The following is a 9,109-nucleotide window of genomic DNA, read 5'->3' on the forward strand; positions in this document are numbered from 1 at the left end:
CTAAATTTTCTTTTTTATGCCATTTGAGTTAAATTTTTTAATTTTTTTGAATAATTTGTTGCTCCACTTTAAGTCGTTTTATGAATTGTTTATTAGTTTTAGTGAGATTTTCTAATAATTATTATTTTTTGCTAACGATGTATTGTAAAATGATCTATAGTGCTATTGTAATTATAATTGTATTTAAATATATTGAAATTTCATTGTTCGAATTTGAATAGCTTAACTTTGAATAGAAATGTTTTGATTTGGTGGAACTTATTTGTATTTCTCACTGATGACATGCTTTATGATTATAGAGTTTATATGATTAAAAATTGTAAGATGTTAAGATTATTTATTATATAATAGTCAAACTGAATTTAGATATATTTTTATTCACCTTTGAAGTACTCCTTGAAATTGATAATTTTATAAAAAAAATATTTTTTGGCTTAACTCACCATAACTCATAGGGATGTTTCAGCTTTTTAATTATTATTATGATTGGCATTGATGAATATAATATTCATTAATTGTAGTTTAATATTGTTAGTTGTTACAAGAATATGATTGATAAAGTTCCTTAAATTTAATCTTTATTGCAATTTAAATAAATAAATTTCCAACATAAAACTCTTTGCCTACCTCGGTACTCCATTTCCTAATATATTTTTTATTAAATTTTTTTTTCACTCAATACTAATATACGCATATTAAAAAGGTGCTCTGAAGACTTAATTTACTTGTATCCAAAAAATAAAAGGACTTGTGGTACTTTTTAAGAGACTCATAGTATCAATTTATTATATTTTGTTTCATGTTAGAAGTACTCTCTAAACTTGGATTTTGTAAAAAAAAAAAAAAAAAATTGTTCTTCTTTCTTTTAGTAAATAAAAAGTAAGGAATATTTCATTTTTGTAACTGCTAGCATGTTTGATAGTATTTATTAATGATGAAATGCAATGCAATTTGTCCATTTATTAGAGAGGAGTGTAATTTTGGCATTGCAAAAACTAATATCATTTTTTGCTTATATTATTAATAACTAAGATTCACCATATATTTTTTTATAATTTATAAATAAAATTGGTTCATCTTTTTTTGATTTCATTCACTATAACTCAAGGGATGTTTTTCATTATTGTAATTGTTGGCATAATTGATATTAATTATTGACAGAATATAATGAATTGGTTGTTCTTTTTTTGGTTTAATTCACCAGAATCAAGGATACTAAAGACTCATCATGCTTTCTAGATAATAACAGATTTATCCCATGTAAGTTCAAAAAGCAAGTATCGTAATTAAAGTAGAAAATAGGAAATTAACATGCTAACCACAAATTGAACTGTTGGTTCAAGTTACAACTGCATCGCACCTTTATAGTGAAGTTATCCCCTGTAAGTTGAAATAGTTGTGATGCCTAGTAAGTGATTTTGCACAAAAATTATTTGGGCCAGCCCTTGAGTCCACTATTATATTACATCCATAACACTGTTGTACCTCATGATTACTGCAAAACTCAAAAACTCAGGACATGCACCTGTCCCTTGCGGACTCGGGGCACGGACGGTTGCACCGTCCCGGACGGTTTTGGTCATTTTCAACTGCGCGTAACTTTCTTTGTACATCGTGTAACTTTTATTGCACATCGCGTAACTTTAGAATAAATTTTTGTGGGACCCACACATGGCGTGAAAATCGAGTTACAACTTGTAATTTCAGCCGCACAAATTTTTGAGGCCAGATCGTGGCCATTAACCGTTCAGGACGGTCATACTGCTGACCGTCCCTGCCTCATTTCCCTTGCGCCCTGTGATTACTCCACAAGACGTTAAACAGCTAAACCAAAACAAAAGTTCACGAAATAAATATATAGAACCAAACTTGCACTCATGTGCTCTTCCAAGCTAAAACCTGAACAAAAGTCCACGAAATATCAAAGCGAACTTGCTCTTCTTCATGTGCACTTCCAGGTTGACAAAGGTGGAGTTTCAGAATTTCGCCAAGTGCTAATTTCAGGCCCGTATCTCTCACCCTTGACTCCAGCCGACGCAATAGATTCGAGTTCCGCCTTATCCTCTGCGGACAGTTTTACAGACAAAGCTCCAATATTCTGATTGAGGTTCTCAATCTTGGTAGTACCGGGTATGGGGCAAACATCATTGCCTTGGTGATGGACCCAGGCCAATGCTAGCTGTGATGGAGTACAACCCTTCCTTGAAGCAATGGCATTGACCCGCTCATACAACTTCTTGTTGTGCTCCAAATTATCCGCTTGAAACCTTGGCATATTCTGCATTGAATGAATGTCAAAATTTAAGCAACTAGAATGCCAGAAATTCAAAAAAGGAATAAAGCATGTGTCATCAACAAATGAAGACAATATGATCATCGATAGTACTGTTTGAGCCGTAGAAAGTTCAGGGGAAAGAACAATCCAGTAAGGTGGATTGAGTACTCCAAGAAACATCAATTGCAGAAGGTAGATCCTGAGATACATTTCCCATTAAAGAGGAAACTCAAAATGGAAATCCAATACATTTTCATACTATCTAGACAGTATTATCATGTGAACTTGTGACCAACCAAACTCAGTTAGAGGATGTATAGAAAAAGGGGAAAAAAAAAAAAAAACAATTTGAGAGGACAGTATATAACTTTTGTCCCTAAGACCAGACGATGACATTGCAATGTGAGTCCGTTTCCCCTCAAAATTGTAAAGAGACTATTACTAAAAAATGCCATAGTTTCTTCCTTTTTTCATGTCTAGGATGTTCTTGCACCATGAAATAGAACACTCCCACTGCTTGCGCTATCTTCAAATTCGAACTAAATACAGAGCTCACAATTACTATCCTGTCTGTGCAGAAGGTTCAGTTTCTAACAATGCCAAGAACTGCATTTAATGGAATCCAAGACTACAAGACTTTTCAGATAGAAAAAAGCTTGTTATGTCACTCTGTTGGATAGAAGTTAATTAAATTAGATAGTTTTAGAAAAGCCCAACCAAATTATTGGACATCAAATAGTGCAGCAACATGTAACAGATAGACAAGAATAGGGATATTAAGCAACATAGATGACTGAGGATTTCATACTAACTATAAATATACTACACTAGATATTACTAATCTTTTTGGACATTCACAAACCTTTCTGTAGTCACCTTCAGTCAAGTTCTCGATCAGCTTTGGACCTGAAGAGAAGAATCCTTGTCCAAGTGGACTGTATGCAACAATCCCTATGCCAAGCTCTCTAAAAGATTACACCAAAATGAACTTAGAACTTCATATTTCTTCCAGACCATGTAGAAAATGAAGCAGAATAAATGCACTACCTGCAAGTGGGAATGATCTCTTCCTCGACATCTCTGCTCCACAATGACCACTCCAACTGTATAGCTGTTATTGGATGAACAGCATGTGCTCTTCTAATTGTTGAAGCTGAGGCCTCGGATAGACCTATATACTTTATTTTACCCTCTTCAACCAGTTTCTTAAGTTCTCCTATCTGGGAGAAACGGACAAGAAAATTCCAAGCTGATTTATTATATTCCATACTAAGGTATATAATCGAAATTATACATGCATAAACTAAAAGTAGTACTCGTTCAGTGCAGTGGCACAACTTTGACATAAGTACACATCAAACTGAAAGCACCATCTGATAAAAATGGCAACAAACAGTCAATAACACTTATCTAGACACCTTGTTACCTAACTCTATTGCACCATGCATAATATGATGCAAGGCCAATATCTTTTTTTTTTTTAATATCTTCTAACAGGAAAAGGGTGGAATTTAAGAAGCAGAGAGGAAGGAAGGGGGATTAGAACCCAAAATTTCTAAATCTTGAGGCCTCAACCTGAGCCACTAGACCAAGGCCTTCTTGGCCAATATCATTTATATGACATTGTTGACTTCTTCTAAACAAAATAACAGCTGTACATATGAAAATTGGAAGCCAACAATTTTTCTTGATTTTATTCATACTACCTGTATTTTGAGTAATCGTACTGTAAGAAAATTTCTTCCTGCTATTCAGGAAAAGTAAAATATTCTCTGCTGACTGCACTAAAAAGACCACACACAAATCGTTCTACAAAATGTTCAGTGTAATAACAAATGAGCATCATGTACTTAAGATATCAAATAATGAAAAGAAGTGATAAGGTGGATAAATAGCATATCTATACTGAATCAGATAGCCTATCTCAAATGAAAGACAGAATGCACAGGTCTTCTGGTTCTAAAGGAAAGGTGTACAATCTATAGTATAATATCCAGCTGTATCTCTCTCAGGGCCTCAGCAGGGCTGTCAAGCTATTATAAGACAACTATTTTGGATGTTTGTAATTTTTGGGATGGCCGCTGCTATTAGCTTTATGATTGTGCAAATTAGCATAGACCATAAGGGCAACAAACATTTTTCTGCAATTTTTGAAGCAATTGCAAAAGACATGGAACTCAATTATTCTCCTCAAATTTCAACTACTTTGATCAAACTCTCATTTCATCAAGAATGAGGTGTAGCTTAAATTCAGGAAAGGAAACAAGGAGCAAACCGTGATTTCAATGGGCACACGTGTATCAATGCGATGCTGATAATAGAGATCAATGCAGTCCACACCAAGCCGCTTCAAGCTGGCCTCACACGCTGCTCTCACATAGGCTGGATCACCACGTATATTAAAATTCCCATCCTCAAAAGTCACTGCAAATTTTGTTGCTAGCTCCACTTTCTCCCTCATTCCTTCCATCAATGCCTAAAAGCATGCTTTCATAACATCAATCATTGAGAACATACACATTATTGCATGTTATAGCAAGTTGATTTATGATCCATGCGTGGCACAATCTGTCTGAATTTTCCCATCCTTAAGACTATGCTACTTCTTCCTATTGAGTATGGTAGCATGCAGAATGAAAATTATGTAATCCATGGACTTTAGAAGTCTGGTTCTCTTAAAGGAGCCAATCCCTTTTCTTTTTTTCTGTTCTTCTTTCTGTTTCTTCCAATACAAATTCACAGTCTACCTTTACCATTGACAAGATCCGATGCAAAACATGAACATATACTGACTAGTATAACTGAAACTTAATACAAAATTAGGAAGCTTGTACTTAACCAAATTATTAAGGTGCAATAAATAGTGCCTTATCAGGATCCATTTGGATTCAAGGGAAGGAAAGGAAATGAAAATATCCTTATGAAAAAGAAAGGAGACTGGAGAATTTGTCTTGTTTGGATTAGAACCTATTTGGTTAAATGACAGAAAAGAAAGGAAAGGTTGATCAAATCTGAAGCGTAAACTTTGGGTATTTGAGGCATTTCAATAAAAAATCATTGAAAAGAATTCCTTTCCATACCTCTTTTCCACTTTTGAATCTAAGACAGGGACGGAGCCATGTTGACTTTGCAGCCCCTCAATTTTTTAAAAAATTCTAGAATAACCCGCTACGAATCTTCTGTTCTACTTTCTGTGTCACCCTCTGTCTCATTTTTTATTATATTACTATCTCTCCTTCATAAATATCATATTTTAGTTTTTTTTTGTTTCCTTAAGATCTAATAACTATAAACGAAGTAAAAAATAAATAAAATAGCCTTAAAAAGTAATATATAATAGAAAATTAATAAATACAGCTGAAAATTCATAAAAAATCTCATTTTTTATGCATTTTGATTTTTTGAGTTTGTTAACTTTTATATATTACTCAGTTAATAGTTATTAGATAAAACAAAAAAATAAAACATAATGTTTATAAAGGAGAAATAGCAATATATAAAAAGTGGAACAAAGAGTTGAATAAAGAGTGGCATAGAGAGTGAGACAGAAGATCCTTTGTGAGAATAACCTATAAGAAATCTAGAATTTTTGGTATTATGTTATCCCATTCTTCGCCCACTGAATTTGAATAGCACTCCCTCTAGCACCACATTTGCCCCCAAAGATGTTGAAATTTTTGAAGTAGCCCTCATCATTTCCACAGAAACGAAAGATGTTAGCATCAATTGGACTCTGTGTACATTGTCCACCTACTATAAGCACTAGAATTTACATCTTGAAATCTTATATATAATTTTAATTAATATACAATTTCATATCATTATATAACTTGGTAACTATTGCAAATACTAAATTACAAGAAACAGCATCTTCTCATAAAAAAATGTAACACCAAAAATTGCGTATTTATAGTAAATATTTAGTTATATGAAAAATCTACAAGTCAACACATTGTAAATATAAACTAATATTATTACGTCCCTGAACAAAGGTCTTGACTTCGCCACTAGATGGAAGTGTAACTCCGTCCACATTTGGATGGAAATGAAACTTAAGGAAAACAGCCAACCATGTTCCTTCCTTCCTTTCCATTATCTCCTCTCCTCTCCTCTCCTCAAAATGTCAGTCCAAATACATCTTTTCTTGGTTAATATTCGAATAGAATAAAGATTTCCTTTTTATGCAATAACACTGTAGTAATTTTTATATAGTAGTAATTATGGATGTATGTCACACATATACGAGATTTGAATTTCAAATTTAAATTCATGTTATGTGACATGATTTAAATCTACTAGTGTAAAAATATTGCACATTGACAGTGTATAAAAAATTTACTCATATAATAATGATAAATGGACTTCAGGCTCTGACAAACAAAATTAAGGGGGACAAAATAATTCAAGCTTTAAATTGCCGGGGATTAAATGTGATTTACCTGAATATAAATTTACAAATCCGAGTGACTACTTTTCAAAGTCAAAGAACAAGATTGGTTCAAGTTTTTAATTAAGGTATTAAAGGGGGTTAAGTATAATTTACCTGAATATAAAGCTACAAATCTACTCAACTGCTTCTCTTCAAAACTAAAAGTACACGAGTTCCTGCACACTGCACAACTGCGGAAAACATGCAAATATGATTAAAGTTACCTTGCCTATCAGGATTTCATTGGTGTGGGGTCCATAGACATCTGAGGTGTCAAGATGGGTGATACCTCTGCTAATAGCATAGTGAATAAGTTTGATCATGTCGGGCTCGGGCTTAGGCGGCCCATAGACGCCTGACATGCCCATGCAGCCCAGCCCTTGAGCTGAAACTTCAAAGCCTTGTGAGCCCAGCTTGATTCTTGGCACTCTCACTTCTTCTGCCACTGACGATGCCATTTTCAGACAAAAACCAGACACGCAGGAAACAGTGCTTGAGGAGCAGAGGAAGAGTACTATTGGAATTGGAATATATCCACAAACACACCTTAAAGGCTTAAACAAGAAACATTTCAGATCCTAAGCTCTGCTATTTATTGACCCTTCTGGTGATAAAGTAGTATATTTGATTCTACTTCACCAAGTCAATTCTTAGGAAATATCGAATCAAACCATTTGTCATTATTTCAACAAAAGAAGCACGGGCTTCTTTGCTAGAACATATTTGGACGGTATTAAATATATGACAAAGTTACCTAATATTGTAATCATCATCGATCAGCACAAAGAATATGCGGCACTAGGAGAGTGTATTACTTTGAAAATTTCAACAATTTGTTTAATCAATACAAATTGCAAAAACAAAATACCCCTTTTGGCTAGGTGTAGTCTGTTGGATATAGATCTAAATTTTCAATTTTTTTGACTCCTTAGCGGTAGCGGTATCAAAATGCGGCTATGTGTCACCAGTGTGTAGGAGGAGCCAACCTTCATTTTCAAATGTGAAAGGTTGAAAAATTCTACGTTTTAATTGTGATAGGAAATAGAAAGTGAAGTAGTTGTGTACAAATTGTATTTTCTCAAACAATAACTAGGACAAGATAAAATCCGTAGAATAATCTACTGTTGAGACAAAGAAATAAGGGCAAATAACATTTTACGCCCCTATGATTTAGTATTTTTGTACATAACCCTCCTATAATTTCAAAAACTATACATAACATTCTCATGATTTAGATTAAAGTATCAAAGTAACGAAAATGATCATGGTAATGAAACCTTTGAAAATATCAAAATTACCCTTGTTTAAAAATTAAAATGACTGAAGTGACTCAAATATATAAATATAATATACATGACGCACTAATATTGTATGGTTTTATATTTTATCATATAACCCCCTTATGGTTTAATACTTTACCATATAACCCCCTTATGGTTTTCAAAATATACACATAACCCTCCTGTTGTTAATAAATAATTTTCAACTTTATATAGGGGTATTTTTCATGATAGGGTGTAAATTGTTGGTTATTTTATTATTAATTTCTCCTTTTATTCCCGCCAAATATTGTTTTAACTATTAATATCTACTTATATTTGGTATCTGGAATTAAGTTCAGAGATTGGAGCAGAAAACTACAAAAAAGGAGGACCTTCTGAAGCAAATTACTTTACAAGTGGGAGTCTTCTACAAAGCTCCCTCAACGTGGCCCACAAGAGAGGAAACAAAAGGATTTCCCTTTTCCCCTTTTTGAGCTGATGAAGAGAGGGCTACGAGAGTCCTAGGAGCCGAAGGAAACAAGAAAGAAATTCGGAGAGCCCCATCCCTTGTATTCCTCTTTTGCTTTCAATTTCGGTGGGGACCACGGAGAATAGGGGAGGCATTAGTCATCTTTGGCTTTAAAAAAGAAACGGACGTACAGAGAGCTCTTATCAATAGTTTTAGCATAGCTTTAGTCTTAGTTTTTCTTTCTTTTTCCTTTTTCACACGCATGAGGTGCTCGACAATATTCTCCGATGGGAAAAATTTCTTTTACTTCTTGCTCTCTAGTGAAAAACGTGATACCTTTGCAATCAATTAATTTGCCTGGAAATTTATTTATGCGGCGTGGCTAAGCCTTTTATCTAGTCAAGAATCAATTCGACGGCGCAGTCCCGAATATCTGTGAGATCTAATTAGTTTTCACGCGTTCTTTAATTTGTTAATATTTGCACGTTGTGTGTTTGAATTTTCATGGGATTATTTTGTTAATTGGATGTCAAGGGCCCGATGTTCAATGTGACTTATTAATCTCTTGCCAATTTAGTCAATTAAATCCGTAATTGTTTGATTGATTAATATTAGTGGCAACTAGCGTGTTTACACACTAGGGGAACGTGCAATCTAATTTAAGTAACTCTCGT

The 9,109-nt window shown here is 33.8% G+C and overlaps 1 protein-coding gene across 1 annotated transcript; it reads right to left on the bottom strand.

Annotated features, from left to right (window-relative positions):
* Positions 1 to 1,672: 1,672 nt before the first annotated feature.
* LOC113765415 (auxin-induced protein PCNT115-like) lies at positions 1,673 to 7,227 on the bottom strand. The gene is made up of 5 exons (XM_027309584.1): positions 6,929 to 7,227; positions 4,551 to 4,751; positions 3,323 to 3,495; positions 3,138 to 3,240; positions 1,673 to 2,278 (listed from the first exon to the last, which is right to left on the bottom strand). Exons 1-5 carry the CDS (start codon positions 7,160 to 7,162, stop codon positions 1,943 to 1,945), a joined length of 1,047 nt encoding a protein of 348 aa, XP_027165385.1. The 5' UTR covers positions 7,163 to 7,227; the 3' UTR covers positions 1,673 to 1,942.
* Between the last annotated feature and the right edge of the window lie 1,882 nt (positions 7,228 to 9,109).

This window comes from Coffea eugenioides, chromosome 3, assembly GCF_003713205.1.
Source record: "Coffea eugenioides isolate CCC68of chromosome 3, Ceug_1.0, whole genome shotgun sequence".
Classification (NCBI taxonomy): Eukaryota; Viridiplantae; Streptophyta; class Magnoliopsida; order Gentianales; family Rubiaceae; genus Coffea; species Coffea eugenioides.

Coding starts and splice junctions, on each gene's coding strand:
- LOC113765415 (XM_027309584.1), bottom strand. CDS start 7,162: ATGGCATCGTCAGTGGCAGAAGAAGTGAGAGTGCCAAGAATCAAGCTG. Junction 4,752..6,928: donor ATGAAATCCTGATAGGCAAG/GTAACTTTAATC, acceptor GCATGCTTTTAG/GCATTGATGGAAGGAATGAG. Junction 3,241..3,322: donor GAGATCATTCCCACTTGCAG/GTAGTGCATTTA, acceptor GTAATCTTTTAG/AGAGCTTGGCATAGGGATTG.